At 42.3% G+C, this 21,769-nt stretch overlaps 1 protein-coding gene across 2 annotated transcripts in view; it reads right to left on the reverse strand.

Annotated features, from left to right (window-relative positions):
• Positions 1 to 21,769, reverse strand: part of LOC115770509 (teneurin-m) — a 145,084-nt gene that overhangs the window by 8,350 nt on the left and 114,965 nt on the right. The window contains exons 3-7 of one of the 2 annotated variants that reach the window (XM_030715809.1): positions 6,355 to 6,990; positions 2,464 to 2,747; positions 1,903 to 2,314; positions 1,265 to 1,810; positions 998 to 1,205 (exon numbers count right to left, since the gene is read on the reverse strand). In XM_030715809.1, the coding sequence (XP_030571669.1) occupies positions 998 to 1,205; positions 1,265 to 1,810; positions 1,903 to 2,314; positions 2,464 to 2,747; positions 6,355 to 6,990 (2,086 nt within the window). Of the gene's footprint in view, positions 1 to 997; positions 1,206 to 1,264; positions 1,811 to 1,902; positions 2,315 to 2,463; positions 2,748 to 6,354; positions 6,991 to 21,769 lie in introns of those variants that run through there. The other variant, XM_030715810.1, reaches the window with a different exon arrangement.

Genomic DNA, 21,769 nt, shown 5'->3' on the forward strand with positions numbered 1-21,769 from the left:
GTTAGTATATGATTTTGATTTATAGCGAGAACAAGTAGCGAATAGAATTCGTTAGTTAATACAAAGCATTTGGAATTCGATTGCGCAATGTTCGTTTGTTTTTGTGTATTTTTTTGATGGGAATTAGTATCGAGTAGTAGTAGTATGAGGAGCGAGTAGTAGTAGTAGTAGTAACAGTTATTAGGTATTTTTTCAATTTTTATTCGGATTAAGGGCACGCGTGATGAGAAGAAAAAGAAAGCAGAGAGAAAAATATTTGAATTAGCATGGTTGTCGTTGTTTTATCGTTTACTAGAATTGATTGTGTTATGAAACCCGTAACAAAATTAATTAAGTATCCTTGCTTTCGATCATACCGAAATTACTGGTGACCCTTCACAAGAACCCTTAAGTAAAGAATCCGAATTCTGTTGGATGTCTGGGAACAGTTTTATGTAAAAAGGGTGAGATGATTCATGATATCAACTCCTTGTGAAAGGTGTACTTAAGGCCTACTCTGAGTTATTTGTATACTTAAAGTTCTTAACTATTTTAATTTAAACTTACTTTACTTGTACCTTAGATTTGTTTTGAATACAAAGATTTCATTTGATTTGGTTTGGTTTGTTTAGTTTTACGGATTAGTTTTGAACAAAGGACATGTAGGGATTTATTTACAAGGCTTTCAATGGGATTGAGGAATGTTTGTGTACGGAAATGTTTTGCCATTTTTATTGGGATTTGTTTTAGACGAGGGCACGAAAACGAAAAACATAAAAATTTAAACACATAAAAATATTAATTATGCAAACTATTTTGATTATTATTTGATTGGTAGTATATATGAAATTCAGCTAAATGTTTTTTAATATACAGGAAATATAGTTTCAATTTAGGGTGCCTCATCGGGCCCCTTGCCAATTCTGGAAACTATACACAGTCTTTAACTTTGCCAACAATTTGTTTTCGATTAAACTAAAAACGATGGGCAGCAAATTGGCTACAAGAAAGCACCTACCTCTCGTTAAAAGTCTCCAACTTAGCATAGTTCTGGAGACTACTCTCGTCAATCAGAAACTTCATGCGCTCAAAGAATGAGGCCGTAATTGCCGGAGGCTGTTTCCTTAGGAGTACATCAATGGGTTTGGGTGCTGATACACACAGCTGGGATGTCTTACAGACGTGACTGGCACAGCACTCGGGATCTTCACAGTCAACCAGGCCATCTGTTGGGTGTATCATTAGATTAAAATGGGTTCTTTCAAAGGAATTGTCAATCACCCACCTTTATCATTGTCCTTGCTATCGCCACAGTTTAACTCCAAGGCGATGCCACAATCAGGTCCGTCCCAGCCCTCATAGCAGCGGCATTCCCATTGGCCTTCGCCGCTCACCCGACATTGTCCGTGACCAGCACAGCTGCTTGGACAACCTTCGATTGTGCAGTGTTTGCCATTCCATCCAGTTACACAAAGGCAGGTTCCATTCTTGCACTGACCGTGCTCGTTGCAACGGCTGTCGCAGAGCTTAGTGTTGCAGTAATCGCCACCCCATTCCGGGTCGCAGGCGCAGGCATCACCCTCGCAACGACCGTGCTGGCCACAGTCGAGGTCGCAGAGCTCCTTGGAACAGTCATCACCGCTCCACTTGGTCTCGCATGTGCAGGTTTGGGTGTCCAGATCAAAGTTACCGTGACCCGAGCAGTCGGGTAGACATTGGAGCGCGTCTTTGTCCATGGTGGCGCAGTCGGTTCCCTTCCAGCCCTTTTTACAGATGCAAGTGCCGTCCGCGCAGAAGCCATGTCCAGAGCAACTGGGATGTGGGCAGTCCACTGAGAAGAAAAAAGTATTGTGTTAAGAAAATTTGGCTTGATAACATATGGGAAGAAAGGGGGAGTCTTGGGTTTGGCTGAATCGTGGCTACCTTCTTCGCAAAATTTGCCCTTATAGCCGCGCATGCACTGACATTTGCCGCTAACACAGTGTCCATGACCATTGCAATCGGCCACCTCACACTCGTCGTGTCGGAGGGAGCATTCCTTGCCCTTCCAGCCCGGATTACAAATGCACTCGCCATTGATGTACTCTCCATGCTGGGAGCACAGCACTGGACAAACGCTCTCACTGCAATCGTCGCCTCCGAAACCGGGGTTGCATTGGCAATGGCCCAGCAAGCATTGCCCATTGCCGGAGCAGCCGTTAGGGCAGTTCTGTGTCATGTCCTCTGCTATGGCTGCATAGAAAGTCAATTCCTGTGCATCCCCATCGTCGTTGTAGAGCGAGACAAACCAATGACCTGGCTCCATATAACGTGTCACCTCTCGCGTTATGGAAAGCTGCAGTTGGCAAGCATTTGAGCGATTCCCAGAAAAATTATGAATGGTGTATGTGATGTATGACGTTTAAGTGGTCCATGAAAAGCACATAGAGGGAAATTAGTTAGTTAAAGTGTTAGTAGACGTTAACAGGCGCAGTTAAAACTTACGTGTGCGGCCCTGGCGGTGCGTGTGCTGGCGCTAAAGCCACTCAAGACTTCCTTAAAATGGTATTGAGTGTGGGTGGGCAGGGCATTACGACGCCCGTATACGCCTATGGATGCGCCACGGGGAATTGTGTAGTCAAACTTAACGTAGGCCGGTTCCGATTGATAGAATTGCATATTCCAATAGCTGTAAGGTTGTATCTCCTTCGTTAGTTTTTGACCCAACGTAATCTGGCCAAAGGTGGTGCCATCCGGTGGGAAGCTTCGCGCTGGGAAAGTGCGAGCACCTGCCATTTGTTATCGGGAAGCGCATGAGCGGACAATGCGACAAGAGTGCAGCATTTGTGAGGAGTGATTGGATGAGAAAACAAAACAAAAACAATTCACATTTGGGTTAGTTGTTGTCTTTTTGTGGAGCTATGGAGACTATGAATTGAATATTTAAATATGGACTATTATATATGCTTTCTATAATAGATACTTAAATGTCTAAATATGATATGAGTAGGTGATCTTATGCTCAAAGATCATCAAATGGATCAGTTTAGTCGGTCAATTATTTATCACATTTGTAGATTAGCTTAAGAATATCGCTTTCCTAGTTAGTAGATGACGATGACGCCTACACAGCCAGATATTGGTGCCACATATTCCTGCTTGGAGGTATTTTGTACAGATGCGGGATATATGAAGAATTTAATATGGGCGGAATAAAATGATCTTATGATTTTGATGTTAGCAATAGCCTTAGAAAATATTAGCTGTACAGCATTTTGGTTATCGGTTTAGTGTTCAATAAGGTCAATCGACGGGTTAGTTATAAGCACTTATAGTGAGGTTAGCATCGAGAGCAGATAGTACAATCACCTTCCAGTATGAGTATAGGCATAACATCGGGACATGCAAGCTTTTCACCACCAAGGACATCAGAATTAGTATCGGTAGCGGCAATGCTGTTATCAAAATCAATGCTAGGAAGGTTAGTATCGGTGCTTGATGGAGTTGATGGATCTTCCACCTCCGCGCTATTACTCGAATCATGCTGGTGACCCAAAATAGTAGCTTCCTCTGCTTGCGGTGTCGCTGTCGTCGGGCTGGCAGAGTCAATGTCAACTGGGTCGTTGTCCTTGTGCGTGAAAATTGTTGGCGATGGATCTAGGCAACTGCAGGGGCAGTCGGGCATACGTGGTGGTGGCTCGAATACACAGGAGCCAACGCTGTCTATATTATTGTCCTCATCTAGAATCTTTTTTTCGTGGGTCAGCACCTGCTCCACATTGTGCGTGCCGCCGCCGGTCGGCACCGCCACATGAAGCGTATACACGGAATCGCTACCGTCGTCTGTGGCTATCGTCAGATTGACTAATATACGTTTACTCGGCTGATCAAAGCGCTCACTGACATATGGCTTTAGGGGTATTAAATGGGCTGGTAAAATATTGTCATTCTCTTGCTCCTTAAGAACCTCATTTTCGCTAGCTGGCAGTGACTGAAGCGGCTTTATCCTGGCTGGCTCGACAGCCGTTTTGTATAGGTTCACCTCATTGGAGGTGGGCGCTTCGTCTAATTTGACTATATCGATATCGTCATTATCGAAGAGTGCCGCGTCGCTCAGCATAAGGTCGGACACTGTTTGATTTATGCTATGTGGGGGTGGCTCTGATTGTTCTTTTTTGTTGTTCTCATATTTATCGGCCAAATCACTCTCATTATTGTTATCATTAGCGGCAGGTTTCTGCTTCAGGTTCTGTTTGATTTGAAAATCATTTTCAATAATGGAGACGGTTGAGGACATCCCCTTTTTCTTTTCCGTGCTAGCTCCGCGGATGGTGTCGATTTCAACAACGTCATCGTTGTCACTTTCTGACGTCGTTGTCAGCATTGAGTCCTCCCTGCTGCTGCTGCTGCCACGTCTGATGGTGCTGTCATTTTGATTATAGTCATCAATAACAGAAGCAACGCTGCTTGCCTCTGTATCTGACTCGACGGCGATGGTATCGCTGGTCTCTTTGAGTTGGAGCTCCTCCTTAAACTTCCGTTGGGGTTTGGAAAGCGTTTTACCTGCTCTACGCAAATTGCCGTTTAATGATTTGCCAAATTGTTGCCTAGTCCTAGGTGCTGGCCGCACTGTTGTCTCCTTCTGCTCATCTTCGGTATCGTCTTCATAGTCGTAGTCGCTGATGTCGTCCACAAAGCTGTTCCCTTCGCTCTGCTCGAGATTCAATATGCTATCGATTTTGTGCAAAGTTTTATCGTAATTGCTTTGCTGGGTGTCCAAAGCGATGACAGTTGCCTTCCTGGGCCGGTGTATGTTAACAGATTCGCTTATGGATTTCACCAAGTTTTGAGCGGTTGGCGACGTTGTCAAAGTCAGATACTTTTGGGCATGGACTTCACTTGCTCTCGTAATTAAGTCGCTAAAAGTTTCTGCAGCCACATCATCATCATCTCCATCATCATCATGATCCTGCCCCCGCTGCCAGTCCATTAAACTTCTTCCATGGCGTCGTTTGTTGCCATCCTTGTTGACAGACAGCCACGTTGACACTGCTCCTGTACCTCCTTTACTTGCTACAGGTATTCGGATGAGCAGTTGGGAGTTAGAGAGCGAGATTACCTTGTTCTATTGTGGTTAACTACTACGACCCAAAGTATACCCTTAACCATGCAAACCAACCACGTTGGCTCAAATTAAGCATAAAATGTATTTTTAATTCATTTCAAACTGGTTGTCAGAAAGTGCCTTGCATTTTCATATGCGTGTGTGGGCAAAGCTGACAGGTTGTTTAACCCGCCCCGGGCTACGACGTGGGGTTGATTTGGGCATGGGACAAAAATATAGTGACAGATAGATAGAGAGAGAAAGAGAGAAAGCGAAAACGAGAAAAAATTATGGAGAGAGAGACATACAAAGTAAAACAAAGCTGGGGGGTACGTCAACATTTGACAGCTTAATTGCCAAATGTTAAGTGTCATGTGTGCCATGTGACCTAAAAATACACAGCACAAAATCCGTAAATCAAATCCACTTTTCGCTTTGTTAAGCAAAAAATTATAAACTGCGAAATAAAGCAGAACGTTTTCAATTTGCTGACGTTTTGACAACAAACTAAAGGCGGGAAAATTGTCGGAAATAAAATTTAGAAGGTTTGGTAGATATATTTATTGACATACATTCGAATGTGTTGCATTTATTGATACAGCCAAAGATTTACTTTTTCGCGGAATACGTTTGGGTATATTTGATGAATTTACAAATGAGAACAATGTCATGTTGGAAAGTTCTCGACTGAAATATACTCTGTAAATAGCATAACTTCATAAAAAAGCGCCGGTTGAAAATAAAATAAACCAATTCAACTCGGCTGCAGATTATCCACTTCACAAAGTACTTTTAAGTAAATATAATAATCAATTATCCACTCGTTTCCAAAATCGAGTATTCTCGTATTCATTAACTTTAATTTTGAAATTGTAACGTTCTTTAAATTATACTGTATACTTTTTCATGGATAGAGTTTTCGACAGACGCCTTCTTTGCCATTCTTTACGTCTTGCTGTCAATTTCGGAATGTAATTAGTGCAATATTCTGAGCTATATTTAATGAACGAAGCACAATGGAAACGGCATTGACTATAAATAGCCGAGTGTTTGCGCTTAAGCCTCACACCAGCTACTGTCAAATGCAAAGAAAGAAAAACTTTTAGCTAAAAATCGACAATATATAAATAAAGTTTCTGACCGCCGCCTGGGTACCCTTAAGCGCTTAATACGTCTTCCGTTCTTTCATTCTAGCTGTCTCTCTCTCTCTCTCTCTCTCGGTTTCAGCTCTCGCACTTTTGCAAAACTTACGAAAACTCATTTAAAAATAATTAAAACTTGTGCATAATTACCTCCATTATTGGCGTTTGCTAAGGATGAGGATAGCGAAGTCGAAGGCGCAAGCGACGATTGTGAGGAGGACGTTGCAGTGGCTGCCGCTGCTGAAGATGTGGCCTCCGCCGAGGTGGATGTCGACTGTAAGCCTTGGGCCGTCCCGCTGTTCGATGTGGCTGTCGTGACGGTTGCCGTTGCAATGCCTCCACCAGGCTGTCCCTGTACAATTCCTATGCCCTGTCCATTTTTCGCGCGTACCGATGCATTGTGCAGCTTGGATAAATCCGTGTTGGTGCTCTTGGCCGCCGTGACCTCGGCGGCCTCGTTGCCGACTAGAACTGTGCAGGGTGCTGACGGGGACCAGTGCAGGGTGCCGGTGCTGGTCAGCAGGATCAGCAGAATACAAAGTACAGCGAAGGCCGAGCACGCGGCAATGCTAGCCCAGTTGGCCGAGCAGCGTGCGGCTAAGTCCTTGCGCAAGTTCATTGGCGCCGAGTAATGATGGGTGGGCATTCCGTTCATGCTCCTTGGCGGCAGAACCGGGCCCATGCAGCCTTGCGTGCTGCGATCGTAACCCCCTTTGAGAGTGTCTTTTGTGGGTGTGGAACAGGCCGATCCGCTCTTGTAGTCGATAGGTGAGCCCTTGTTGATATCTGCAATCAAAAAGAGTTAGAGACCAAAAATGCATTAGTCATCAGCTATGATAAGCTTATCAATTAAAACGGCATTGAGCACAGTCAAGCGCATTCTGTGGAAATTCAATTTCATTAAAATCCCACCGCATTCTGTGCTGGCTGGGTAACCCTCGAGCTATTGCTCTGTCCAAATCACAGCGCAGTCACTGCTAAAACCGAACGTCGACACTATTGTATTTTGCTTATCGCCATTTGGTGCAAATTTCATTTGTATAAAAGGATTTGCGCAAGGATAACAAACTGACATTCAACATAACCTCAAACAAACGATGAAAAAACAGAGAAAAAGCGAACGAACGAACGAATGAACGAACGGACGAACGGAACGGAAAAACGAATAAGTGAATGTGGTAAGCAGGGAAAGTGACCAGCGACAATGACGTTGGCAATACAGGAAACAGCAAGAAGCGGTACAAAAAACAAGCAAGTAACATTGCTTTACTAGAGAGTGATCGACTAGAAGATACCACGCAACCTGCGCTGTGTAGCCCTATTAAACAATCGAACTTAATTCTAGTTCTAATAATCTCCTTCACTAACCACGGATTTTCGATTCGGTAGATTAGATAGATTTAATACATGTGCACTAAGCTCTTATACCCAATGCTGCACAAGTTCCATGGGTACAGGGTATAGAAAAAAAATTAAAAGGATGGCCGAAAGGTTTCATTGTGGTGGGCAAAGAAGTGCAAAAAAAGGGACTTGCTTTGGGGCTGGCGAGACCGATGACAGTAGACAGTAGATGTGCCAGGAGGGCAAATGGCGAGCAGTAGCTGGATAAGTAGAAATCATTTGTTGACGCCATGATGATAATTCGATTATGCGATGCTTGCGTTCAAGCTTAAAGGGAGTCCAGGGAACAATCACGGGACGGGTTCATGTTTTAGGCACACGGAAATGAAAATGTCTGTGTGTGTGTGAACTGAAATTTGAATTGTGAGTAAATGAAAATGTTTAAAAATGTGGCATCAATGAGCTTCGCTTGGCCATAGCAGGCAGCTGTCGAGTATACAATGCAGGTTTCGTAACAGACAGCTTTCAATTTGAATCAATCGGCCCAAAACTCACAGCTGTCAGCTTTAATTACTCAAGTGAATGGCAAAATTTAGGATATTCGTATATTCCTGAATGCGAATATAAGGGAAGGGGCAAGGCGGACGGACGGACATGGGTTAACCACATGTGCTATTTATGCCTGTGCGTACTTACATATGCATGTGTCGTCCATACATATTTATGGGCATGTGTAGGTGTATTCTATATTTGTTCGTTTACTGTGCAAAAAACTGTTGTAATTTCTACCCAAACGACCTCTTGCCGCAAAAATATCCTTTGCATGAATCTGTATGCCAACGAGCCAAGGAGGCAACGAGTAGGGCGACAAACCCAAGTGAGCAAAGTTCGCCACAGCAGAAGTTGGATAACCCAGAATGGATATGGTCAAAGCATTCCCATTATGGGTGGGTCGACCCATCCCTTCCACCACTCAACAAACCACCAACCCACCACTTCGTGTATGCTGCTCCTACAGTCTGTCTGTCTGTCTGTGTGCAATGATAGCGTGAATAATGTCTGCGTCATTTTTTATATATGGGTGTGTGTGTGTGTGTGTGTGTTTGTATTAAAGTTATCCAGTATAAGCTTTTATACGATATGTTAGATTTATTTAATGTCAAGGAGGAGTTGGAGTGTTGATGAAGGAATGCATAAATGTCCATAGATCCGCAGAGACATTTGTATTAGGGAGCAAAGGTTAAGCGCTTTGCCTCTTTTCAAGCTAGTTGCCCCGTTAGGGGCGTGCCATTTATAGGGGGCGATTTTTATGACCGAAACGTGCCACGATTCGGTATGTGGGCGAGAATGTGTGTGTAGCTGTGTGTGAATAATTAACGAACGCATAATAGCAGTCAGTAGTCGGTAGTCGGTGCTGGCAATTGCTGAAATAAATTCACACAAGTTAATGGGCAACGGGTGCTTTTAAAAAACAGGACACTGCAGAGGGAGCGTACTGATAGCTTTCAGGATGAAAGTGCTGTTTGCAGCTGCCTCATTAAATAAATGGCAAGCGAGCCAAACTGCGCTCACTAAAGTTTACTTTCGATTTATCGATCTAATGGGTCAACGCCACCTAACTTATTAGCTGGTTCAGTTGCCAAGAGCAACTGCTATGCTTGCATCTCAGGGGTAAAACACTACGAATAGGTCAATGATTAGTTCGGTTAACTTGGATATATAAGCTATGCATATATTTGAAGCTTTATATAATTGGCTGCCTAATTAAATAGTGGCTATTAGTGTATTGCCCTAATGCTCGCAAATAGTTAGCAGAAATGTTTGGCCTCAAAAGAGATTAATTTGCTGTCAATTCTGGTCATTCATGCATTTAAACCTTAAATTATCTATTAATTTAATTGCATTAATATTTTTATTAAAAAAAAAAGAATATGTGACAGCAGCGAACAGGCTGACGTTGGGCTCGTCAATCCTGCGGCTATTTTATGAACCCAGAGCAAATCGCTTAAATTAAAGCAACACACAAAAGAGGGCACAATAAAAATAGTGTGGCAAACGCAGCTGCCAGTAATGGTTATTGTATAATGCGCACAACTGTGTGTGTATGTGTGTGTGGGTGCACAGAGTATGTGTGGGAGAGTGTAAGTGTTTGTCACAACCCCTGGGCCACAATGAAGCCAACAAGCTGTCGCAGTTTTGCTATCCTACCCCTACAGTTGCCCACAAGCCCAAAATGAGATTTATGCTGCGTACAATTTAACATTTTTAATAATATTTAAATTACAAATTTATATTTTATGTGTGCGCCACTTGCCAAGGTGTTGCTGCAGTCCAATAAACACCATGCAGTCATAGTTAGGCGCAAGACAGAGCTAGATTTCATTTTAATTTGTTTTCAAGTCTCAAAATGTGTTCTCTTGCAAAAATCATATCAAACACATATGTAGGAACTAAAGGATTTCCTGTCAGATGCAATTGTTTAAAGTAACATTTTAAGTTACGACATTTACTGAACTTGGCTTCAATTAAACGCACTATCGCCGGACTGTTAAAACCCTTCCGTTCATCAATTGTGTGTTAAGTACTTTTGAGTAATTGCAGAACTCGCGCAGTGTTTTAAGTGAGCCTGACTAACGCCAATTTGAATAGTCGTTAATGAACATTTGCTAATATTTTAAGCACTAAAAGAGAGCTATAAATTTCAGCTCTTCGCCGTGCACCGAACTCCCGAATTCTCGAACTCCCGAACCTAACCATCTAGCTGGTTGCCCTGCCAAGCGCCGAAGCGTGCGACAATCAAATAAAAGTACATGAAAAACACATAAAGGGGTTCTTGGTTGGGTTTTTTTTTTACGTTTTTAATGTTAAAACGCGACGATTTCTCGAAACAAACAGGTGACTGTGGAAGCGAAGAGCGGGTAGGGAGGGGACTTCGAGGCTGAAGGAAGTTCCCGCCATGTTGGTAATGGAGTTTGCAAACAAACATGGCCGCCGGGGAAAAATCACATAATTTACACGTTTGCATTTAAGTATTAAGTGGGCAGAGAGCGTGGCAGGAGGGGGAACAGACAGGGAGAGGGGGCAAATCAGGCGGATGGTAAAGTGTTTCGTTCACTTTTGCTGTGTTTGTGTGCAAAGCTCAGTAATTGTGTTCAAGTGTATGTATGTGTGCGTGTGTGTGTGTGTGTGTGTGTGTTTGCGATGTTGTGTAAGGGAATTTAGGCATGTAGGACGATTTTGGGCTCGCCATGTTGTAGGATTTTATGTGCAGAGGAAGCAATTTTGGATCGACTTTATTGCCCCTGTCGTCGCGGAGCTGATGTTGATTTTAAAGCGTTTAATGGCCGCGTTTTGGGTTGTGGAAATTGAAAAAGAAAACAGAGACAGACGGTGAAGATACAAATTTATTGTACATACAAAGTGTTTGAAGCTTAAGAGATTTACCCAAAGTGGAAATGGGTTAGCAGCAAAAAGAGAAGACGTTGCCATAAGAGTGATTCCAAGGAATGAGTACGCGGCACAGGATTGTGATGGATTGGCAAAATGGGACGCAAGCAACTGGAAGCTTTCGTTAGGGCAAATCAAGGCAAACGCTAAGAAACCCATCAAGTTGGGCAATGTGAGTCATAAAACTCACAATTCGCGTTTCACATATAAAGATATCCTATGACGAATTGTGCTTCTCTCCCCTCACCATGTATGCCTATTAATCGTAATTTTGTAATTACGATAATTTAAGTAAGTAGCATTTTCCGATAGGTCGTCGAACCCCTCGTCTCAACACGGGTATAATCAAAAATTCTATTAAAAACTTTAAACTCATTACAGAATGTTTAATGTGCGCTCCCATTGTTGTTGTACAATAAATCAACAACAATAAAAAGCAGAAAAAGCTGAGCAATTTGTTAGGCCGGGATAGACACGAACAAAAACAATAACAATGACAGCAACAAAGAGCACTTTTAAGAACTTGGATCGTCTTTAAGGTACGGCAACCTGTCGACATCGACGCACGTGAGTCGCAGTCCCAAAAGGGTCGTAGTCCTCGGCTCTCGCCATATTGTTAGAAGCAGGCGGCGCACAGCGGGCGGCACACTAATCAAGTATGTGGGAAGGCGGGTTCCTGTTGTCTTAGCCTTTAAGCGTTGAATACTTAAAGGCGCTTCGCAGACACTGGATTTTTCACTGGTTGCCCCGCTGCACGGGGGGAGTGAGGGCATAAACTTTTGGCACGATTTGCATGTAAATTAATTGCCATTGCCTCGAACTGTCGCAGGTTCATGCCGTGTGCGCGCCTGTAGCTATGCAATAAGATTTTTGCTCAGTATTTTACGAGTCCTAAGCAACCCTCGAGGCTTCGAAGACGCCACCGCCAGCGCCAGCGCCCACAAGATAAGTCGTATAAATTATAGCAATTTAATAAGTTTTAAATATACGCATCCGGCTGCCTGACTGCTTGAATGTCTGCACGTTTGCATGCCCTTCGACCCCACATGGCCCGTCCCGGCCATTCGCTTTGTTTCCGAAAACTTGAAAATCTTTGCAGCAAACTTTTCGCGACCTCGTCTGAGGGTGCGACTTGCTCTTCGTTTCGAGCTATAACTCAAGACAAAAATTGTTGCCGATTAAAATTGTCGGTTGGGCATTAATTTTATGTCACGACGCGCTCGCTCTCCGCCAGCGTGGCCAACGTGCCGTGTGATAAGGTGGCGACTGGGGGCTTCTCCGGACTGCGAGGGGTCCGTCCATATACCTTTTGTGCAGACAATTTTCAGTTTGCTCTCGCACTAAATGAGTTTATGCAAGTGTGAAAATAAGTCTTTTAATGGCCAGCAGCGGCACGACAAGGGGGTGGCGCTGGGGGTGGCTGCCAAGCTGGCAGCACTTCGCTCTCAGTTAATGAGTTAAAAGTAGAAGAAGGCACGTGGATTACTCGCTGCCTTTGTAAGGCTGCTGCTGGCGCACCTTTTCGTTGTTCCCGGTATTCTCGGTGTTCCAGCTGTTGTTTTGGACAAAAACAAAACTTAATTTGTTGCTGCAGGTGAGACGCATAAATTATTTGATAACAGTTTCAGTCCTTTGAGCCAGAGACAACGCAGAGTACGCGCATAAATAAGTTTTCAGCGAGGTCCGTTCCCGACTCTTTGTTTGCCAACTTACGTTCGTGTTTAGTCAGGGGTGTTTACTGTTAGCCGCCTAATTCCGGGATTATCAGTGTAGAGCTTTAGTTTAGTTTATGTATTTTGATTGTTTGTTGTTCACAAATATTGTTTTAATTAAAATTTTGCGCCAGCTCCTGCAAAGCCACTCTTGCCATTTATTGCCAAAAGGAAGTCCATGCACCTTAATTTTAAAAATTCTAATTTCGGTCCGTGAACATTTTCAGGTCTGAGCACGTACGCTTAATTGCCAACATATCTACAATATTAAGAATCTTTGACATATTCGACGTTTTCATTACCGACGCTTTGGTACATTTGAATTGTCCGTATGGAGGGCAACATTTTATTTTTCATTTTCATTTTTAGTGTGTGGCTGCCGCATGTAATTACAAAGCAAAACTTTGCCATATTATTTTTAACAAATCTCAAAACTTTTTCAATAACAAAAATTAAAAAAAACAAAAGTAGAAAATAAAATATAAGCGAGTGAAATTGCAGGACAGAAAGCAATGCCACAGATGAACTGTTGCCATTTTGTGCGCCGAAGATTGAATACCTTTGCACATAAAGATCATACTTGTCTAGTATTACTAGAGGTAATAGTGATATACTCTCTGTAGACATATAATATAGTTTGAACAGACTGACTGACTGCTGAACACTTTGCTCAAGGTTTTGGGCTCAAACACACGTGAAGATGGATGAAAACATCTTTTTTATATGTGCACATAAGAAAACTTATGCATTTTGTTAGAAATCAAATCAGATGAAAATAAATACAAAATAAATTCAATTCCATTGTTGACCGTGTTTTTGATTGCGTTACATATTGTATCTGCAATCATAATACCCCTGGTTAGGGTATAAAGCCAAATGTAAAAAGTTTGAAATAAAAAACGCCAATGGCTAAAAGCGACCAGAGGACAATCGTACACCCAGAGAGACACACACAAACACACACATGCATACGAATAGTCATGACCATCTAGTGGGCGTGGCAGTTACGTGCGTTGCCTGCGCAATGCAAATTTTTAATAAACTTTTTCAAATAAAAATTTATTTACGTTGACGTGCAATTTTTAGACCAATTAAACCGCGGCACACTGAAAGCAGACACCGAGGCCAAGCATCAGAGCAAGCGACAGGTGAGAGCAGAAGGTAGATATATACATATATATATATATGCATGTGTATATGGCGTTGATATGTGCTAAGAGTCATGTTTGAGCATGTGTTGCTGTTGTTGTTTTTTTATTTACCTCTGTGCGTTTGCTGTAACAACAACTGTTTTATAGCAGCTTTTGGCGGACACTTGGCATTTCCGCTCTTAAATTTAATTAGCTTGAAATTCTGCATGATTCTGTGGCATCGTTTGTCAAACTAATGGCAATAATTGCGATAAAGCCAGCATTAAATGCACTGTGATATATGTGCGAGTATTTTAAAAACGAATCGAAATGAAATGTTTGCATGTTTGTTTGCTTGTTCGTTTGTGTGTTTGTTTGTTTGTTTGCTTGTTTGTTCGTTTGTTTATTTGTGCTTGGTGAATTTAACAGGTAAAATAAATGCAGGCGGTCGCCTTTTGTTTTCGATTTAATGAACTGTAAAGTGCTGCCATATTTATTGCAATTGTATTTTTTTGCTGCTTCAATTTTTCTGCTTTTATTATTATAATTATTGTTTATTTGCTGTGCGCTCTTCTTGTTGTTGTTGTTTCCAATTTTGCCCATATATTTTGTTGTTGTTGCAATTTATTCAAATTTTAATGCATTTAATTTAAATTACTGCAACGTCGATTTTGATCATCGTTATAAAAATTATTTTTTGCCATTCTGTTGGTCATTTACATTGCGGTTATTGCTATAATGCGTCGTCTGCCCACCCCTTCCTCCATTTTATAATGACGGCTGCTTATTTTATAGTCAATAAACATTGCCAGCCTTATCGCAATTAATTGAAATTAATGCACACCCTTTGTAATAGGCCATTTGTGGTTTTACCAATTCCGCCATAAACCTACATAGTAAGCGGGCCTCGTAGGGAAGAGGCGGCTGTTTGCTAATTTCAGTGCCCAGCTAATTTAAATCTTGACTATAAACATATCTGCTGATTAAAAACTATCGAAGCAAACTAAACGCAGCTACAGTCTGCACATTGCGTATTGCATGCTTACAAATATCGTAAGACTTTGCTTGAATGTTTCGCTTGGATACATAAAACTGTGACCATAAGATTGGGCGATATTAATATTGTCTCGACCACAAAAAAAAACTCATCGGTTATCTACTTTTCAGCTTGGGTGTACGGTACAGAAAATGGCCGTCATTTTGTAATAAAGTTTGTGTTCATTATCGCGGATGAAAACATGGCACTCATAAAAGCACCGATATACTGTATATGTGCATATATATGCACATACATATGCACATATTTGAAGAGACACTTGCAATATTTAAATTCAATTGCATACTTTCGAGCTGGCCCTGGCTACAGGGCGCATACGTAATGAACCATGGAAACTTTCTGTTGCATATTTTATACATATGTGTATACAGTGGATATATGTGTTATGTGTTTCTTGTTGTTGCTGTGGCAAATGCGAAAATACTTTAAATTTTGAAATAATGAAGAAACAAGACGGTTCATAGAGCCAAAGGTTAAAAAAAAATAACCTATCCCTTTCAAAAAAGTATCTTGCATTTAGATAGCTTTAAAGCTTTGGCAGAAGGAAAATCTGAAAGTCGGACAGTCCTGTCTTTTGTTTTTGTTTTTATTTCCGTCTTTGGTCGCGGTTTGGTAGTAATTGGCTTGGGCCGTGTCTTAAAATCAGAAATCCAAGCGTAATCCTGCAGAATTATATACTCCAGGTGCGGTTTACTTTGTAAAGTTTGCTATTAATTATGTTTATTTTGTTAATTAGTATATTTTGTATTTTTATAATAATATATTTATATTTGCATTTATATTTATACATAACTGAATTTTGTATTTATACACTGTCAACAGAGCATTGAATAGTCGAGGGTAGCCGACGCTTTTCAGTTTTTGACTTTCGTCTGTCAATAAAAGTGACTTTAATAATATTTGCGATATTTATCATATTTACTCGAATACATTTTATGCCACCCAAATCGTGGCATTATTTGTAAATTATTATGCACTCTGCTATTTTTCTGACATTTAATTGTTTTAATTGTGTGCAGCTGAAGCCATTAAATATGCGCACCAACAACAGCAATAAAAAATAGATTTGGCATTATGAAATTTATGAAATTAATATTTGTGATGCAATTACGTAGTTTTAGAGCCTATTTCCCTGCTGTACAACGGCATTGCAAATTAAATTAAATTCAATTCAATAGTTTTTTATTTTTAGTTTTTTCTTTTCTCTATCGGTTTGGCAGAGTTTGAAATTAATTGCTTTTAATGCATGGTTTTTATGAGCTGCGCTGCCAATAAATAAATTAATGTAATATTATTAACTGACAAAATGTTAAAATTACGACAATTTATATGCCCATAAAATGACGCCGCAACAGTTTGAAGTTTAGGATAATTGTGGCCAATAAAATGAGCAAATGGTCAAGGGTACGCAAAGTGTTGGCATATATTAATATTGATGTCAGGTCCATTTAATTACATTTTGCATGAAATTATGTTTTGAAAAAATTAAACAAATCGAATATTAAAGCAAATGCAATTTTGATTAAAGATTGAAATTATGCTCTAATTTTCTTATCATTCAGTCCATATTTGCATTTACCGCATTACATTCCTCTCAACCAAAACCAATACTCCCCCCAACTTCATAGCGCATTCGCGTTGCACTTTAAGTGCCATTAAAAAGGCAAATAGGCTGTAAGAGCCTCCCACGATCCCAGCGCTCCGGTTTTTCAGAGTCTGCGCTTCCGTCAAACGGCGGGTGCGGGACTCCGTTAATTTCATCAGAGCTACTGGTAATGGAGTTGTGCAGAGCTCGCATGCATTCAGTATACAGAATGCAGCAGCTAGGCTCGGACCCGGTCCCGGTCCCGAGCCGGCTAACGGTCAAACCAAACCGTGCGGGCCAAACAAAGTCAGCCAGAACCCAACATTCGGGTTGGTCTCTCTTTTTGTGGCCGCTGCGCTGAAAAATATTTGCAAAATGAACGACGATGTGGGCTGCGGTGGGCGTAGTTTGGATTTGGGCACAAGGGCTGGATGTGACTGTGCGGGTGCCACTGCCGACTGGCTACAATTTATTATATTAAGTATTAATGTTGGCTACGCCGTCAGGCAGCGCAGTATGCAATACATTTTGCCGCTGTCTGTGTGTGTGCGTGTGTGTGTATGTGCGTGTGTGTGTGTGTGTGTGTGGGAATGCTGGTGTATATGCATAATCCGAAAGCCAAAAGTAATTATATTAAGTAATTGATGAATTTGCCTTTTTCCGCGGCCGCGCAGTCATCAGACGGCGAACACTTTTTGCCAAAGGCAACCATTCTGCCACGCCCCCAACGAACCCACAAGCCCCACAGGCACGTTTGTAGTTATCACGCACACAGAAACTGACTAGCCAAGAGGGAAGGGAGGGGCTGTGTTATATGGCCAATGCCAGACAAATGCCAGACAGTCCGTGGCTTCCACAGATGATAGACCGTGTCCCATGGATAGTCCGGACTGCAGCTGTTAGAGTCCAGGCCAAGTAGCCGCGCAGTTTGGGTAAAATAAAATTTAATAAAGCGGCAAATAAAAATTTATTGTGTGTCATTTTAGGCGCAATGCGACAATGACCGACAATTTTGATTTGCACACTGATAGTCGTCAATTTCCGGCGAGAGCGCAGTTCGGGTAGTCCAAGCGAATGTTCGCTTCAGAGCTTTAAGCGCCACAGGGGGTTGTTGGGACACACACACACACACACACATACACAAGTGTACACACACTCCATATGATTCAAAGATTTATTTGCTACTTTAAATTTAAGTGATATAAATTGCTTTGTTCGTGGAGATATGCACTCCCATGATTTTGGGGGCTGATGGGGCATGAGCAAAGGGGTTGCTTGCCTCCCAAGTTGCATGTCTCGTTGACTGATTGGCCATAGACTGTAAAATTGGGTTTAGCTTGCGTGGCTAGCCTGGAGAGCTGTGATAAATGAACCGTCCTGCATGTTGTAAAATTCCTGCTAAATACTCTGCCTCTTACACACGCGGGCACACAATCGAGCTGCCGATTGAGACTCATTAATAAGCCAAAAGAGTAGTAAAATTTTGATAATGGCTTCGTTTAATGGTCGCTTATCGCGGGTGTCGAATACAATAAACGTCTTCAGAGCAGCGTCTAGTGGGCAGTTAGTGAAAAAGTATCACTGAAGAATATTCGACTCCTTAGCCGGGCAATTGCTTTGTCTCATTATTGCAGTTGAAGAGAAGCAAGGTGGCGTAAAGTGGAAGAAAATAAAAAGTAAGAAACTTTCAATTTATTGTGGCCTCTATTTCGATTGGATGGCAATGTTGCCTCGAACTCTGGCGAACTTTGGCGAATCGCAAAAACGAAACGATGCCAAAGTTTATTACTCAATTACAAAACCATCAAATAAAAGGCAAACGCTAGAAGCGAGTGGCCAAGAAATCCGAAAGATAAATTAAATTGATAAGCGCGTAATTTATGTTTGGATTTCGTTTTATTCTGTCATTAACGCACACTTGCCACGCCTCCCCGAACCACTCACTCTACACAATTTTCCCATTTTATCGCATTTTTTTTTTTGGTTGTTTCGTTCGTTTCGGGTTCGGCCATTAGCAAAGCGAACTTCGATGGGTTGAAATTAGGAACTGACTCTGAGGCCAAGAAAATGAGAGAGAGAAAGTTTATACTTTCGAATCAGGCTTATATATCATCAATTGGCTATAACTGGCTAACCTCAACCGAAAATGTCTATGCGTTGAGTGCGAGCCCATCTAATGATGTGGGCGGGATAGTGTGCGCATTCTGTACCTTACTTCAAACCAAAGTGTACAACCTGTGTGTTTGTGTGTATTTTTCCGTTCCCGTTCCACACCCGAGGCTTACCTTTCCGCCCAATCAGCCGTGCAACATCGATCAAAGCGAACAATCCCCAACGTAAATGACATTGCTTTAACATAACAGCATAGAGTATATTTAAGGCCAAGGCAGTTCGCCCAGTTTACTATCGGGGATGGTTTTTGTTCGCACGCCGGATATGAGCGCATTAAAAGGCCTCAGATTGTGCTACGCCCACTTTACCAGCATTATGCATAAATAATTTTGTAGTAGAACCAAAAACAGCAACAACAATGGATTTGCTGCTGCACATAATGAAATATTGAAACATGAAAATTGTCAAAAACAGCGACAGCAATGATCCGAGAGAGCATAGGAAGGGGGGTGGCGTGGGGCAGGGTTTGGAAAGGGGCTACCATGCACATTACCTGTCAGGCCTGTGCGGAAATGAAATTTTGCAATGATATCAAGGGGTGGACAGCAAGCGGGAGGTATGCATGAGCTATGCACTTCCCCCTGACTGACAATTTTGACAATTTTTGTTATGCAATAAAAATGACGTGCGATGGCAAACGGCAGGTGCGTGCAGGTGTGTGTTATACAAACTGTTATACTGCGGTTTTGCTAATTGTTGAATGCATTTTAATGCGTTTTCCAATGTGAGCCAATGATTTGGGGACCTAAACGCAATATGTGATCTGGGTAGGGCGATTAATTAATTTTGATAATCGACTGCGCACAAAGGGAGTGGCTGATTGAAAATGATAAAAAAAAATATGACGATAATGTAATTTGCTCTTGACAGTTGGATAAGTTTGGAGTTTAGCGTTAAATGCAAACACATAATGTTGGGCTCTAGTGTTTTCACCTCCAGCGACCTTCGCTTTTTCATCCACATATTTATTTGCGCCAAGTCACAATTCATTAGCGTCACGTTTTCGCCGTTTACACCTGTACATTTACCTGGGCCTGCTTTGGTACCTGGTCAACAGGCAGCACTCACCAGAATCCACTAAATCAATTCAATTCAATTAGAAAACGTTGCGCGTGCCCGTCCTGAGTCCCTCACCCGTCAATTAGCGGGCTGTCTAAGCTGATACGCATTTTATATAGCATACCTTTGTGCGCAATGAAAAAAACTTGCCCTTTAATCAACGCCAAGTTGGGCAGGACGACGACTTGGCTGCTGATTGGATTGCGGCTGCCACAGCCCAGGGGAGGCTGTTATGGAGCAGGCGCAGGTTGGGCGTGCTAAGAAGCCCATGATGGCGGGAGCCTTAAAAAAAAGGTAGCCAGAGTGGATTGCGTTTTTATAATTAAACGCAGTCAAGGCAACAACAAATCAAATCAACGACAGGAGGATTCAGCGCAGCAAGAAGGATAAGTGCTGAGAAAAATGTTCTCGTTCAAAATTAGCACTAAAAACTCGTCATTTGCGGTAATAAATCTTCAACCATTTACTCACTCCCTCCCGCATTATTTTCCATTTTTCGCTTTAAGTAATTTCAATTTCATTTTCATTTCTCACACACAATGTAATTAGAGGCCTTGGCGTTTCTTTACGTGCTGGCTTTTTTCGCGTTTAATTAAAATTATTTCACTTTTTTTTTGCTGCTTTTGTTTTATAAGCCAGCTACACGATTTCCTCTTGGCAACGGGATGGCCTTCAATATGAGGCGGTAATTAAAACGACATTATTCAATATTGCAAATGCGAAAACAGCCGCAACAAAAAGTCTTCTGAAAAAAGGGTCGGGCCACCGTCTGGCTGGGTTAAGGGCGTCGCCTTCAACAGGCGTTTATTACTCTTGTGCGCCAAGGCACACTATCTAGATGGGGCCAAGAAAGAAATCGTAATGGACAGAAAAGCCGCCGGGTTCGTGCTGTAAAACCCTTTTCCTGCGCAGGTTTCCTGTCTCCCGGTTTGACACAGGCCGAGACAAGGTGGACAAAGCCTTTGTGGTTAGGTAAGAAATCAAAAAACGATTAGTCTAAGATTTTTGCCCTGTTGGGTGTGCCTTATGTGCTGTGTGGCGCGTGTTTTTGCGTTTGCATAGCTATGGGCGTGCTTCGACGTGTGTAGGCGACCAAGGCGACCAGTGGCAAGTGGCAAGTGCTTACCGTTTCAATAATGTTTTTCTCCCGAATGACCAGAGCAGACAAATTTAATCGCACTGTTCTGTGTACGGCTACAGTTCATTGTCGACACCGTTGCTGTTACTATTGTCGGCATGCGGTTCAATAAACTTTTGTGTAGCCTAGAAATCCATTAACGCACCATCGACTTGATCGATTTTCAATGGTTTTTTAGCCAGCGCGGGGGCCTGGCCTGAAACAAAAACGAATTGTCCGTTTGCAAATCACAAAAACGCACAAAAGTATGCTATAAAAAGTGCACGCGGCAGAGCACTACGCTATAGGGGGCTACGACTATTTTTAATCACTTCAACAGTTTTATTGTCTGCCGCCTACGAGTAAACGCACTCACAACATTTAATAGATTGCCAAGCGGGCCGAAAGAGTCGACGCCTGCCTAGGCGGCACTCTGAACGTCTGTCTAGCAAAGCAAACAAAAAACGCATGAGCTAAAATGTAAACACGAGCAAAACAAAGCCAAAAAAAAAGGAGAGAAAAAACAGAATGAAGAGCAGACAAAGGCTGCGGGGAATAAGGCGGAATTTTAATGCAACCAACAAGGGGTTAACTGTGTGAGTCAGCCGCCTATTCACAGCAGCAATGAATGACTCGTCAGCCCCTGGGGGTAGGCAATGGATTTATGAAGATATTTCTGCCGCTGCTGTAAATGATGTTGTCGATAAGCACGAAAGACGAGAACAACTCAGTGAATCCGGCAGAAGTCCCCCCACACGCCCCAAAGATGCATATCAATGAAGTCCGCGTGGCGTTTAATCGGCCAGGGGAGATTTAACAAATGCCATTGCATGCCATTCTATCAGCCCTCTGACGTTTAAAGACATTTTAGCACTGGCGTGCGTCATCGTCATCGTCATTGCCATCGCCATGCTCGTGCACAACCTGACACGAATCTCGACGATT

This window comes from Drosophila novamexicana, unplaced genomic scaffold (genome assembly GCF_003285875.2).
Source record: "Drosophila novamexicana strain 15010-1031.04,08,12 unplaced genomic scaffold, DnovRS2.1 tig00004555-arrow-pilon, whole genome shotgun sequence".
Classification (NCBI taxonomy): domain Eukaryota; kingdom Metazoa; phylum Arthropoda; class Insecta; order Diptera; family Drosophilidae; genus Drosophila; species Drosophila novamexicana.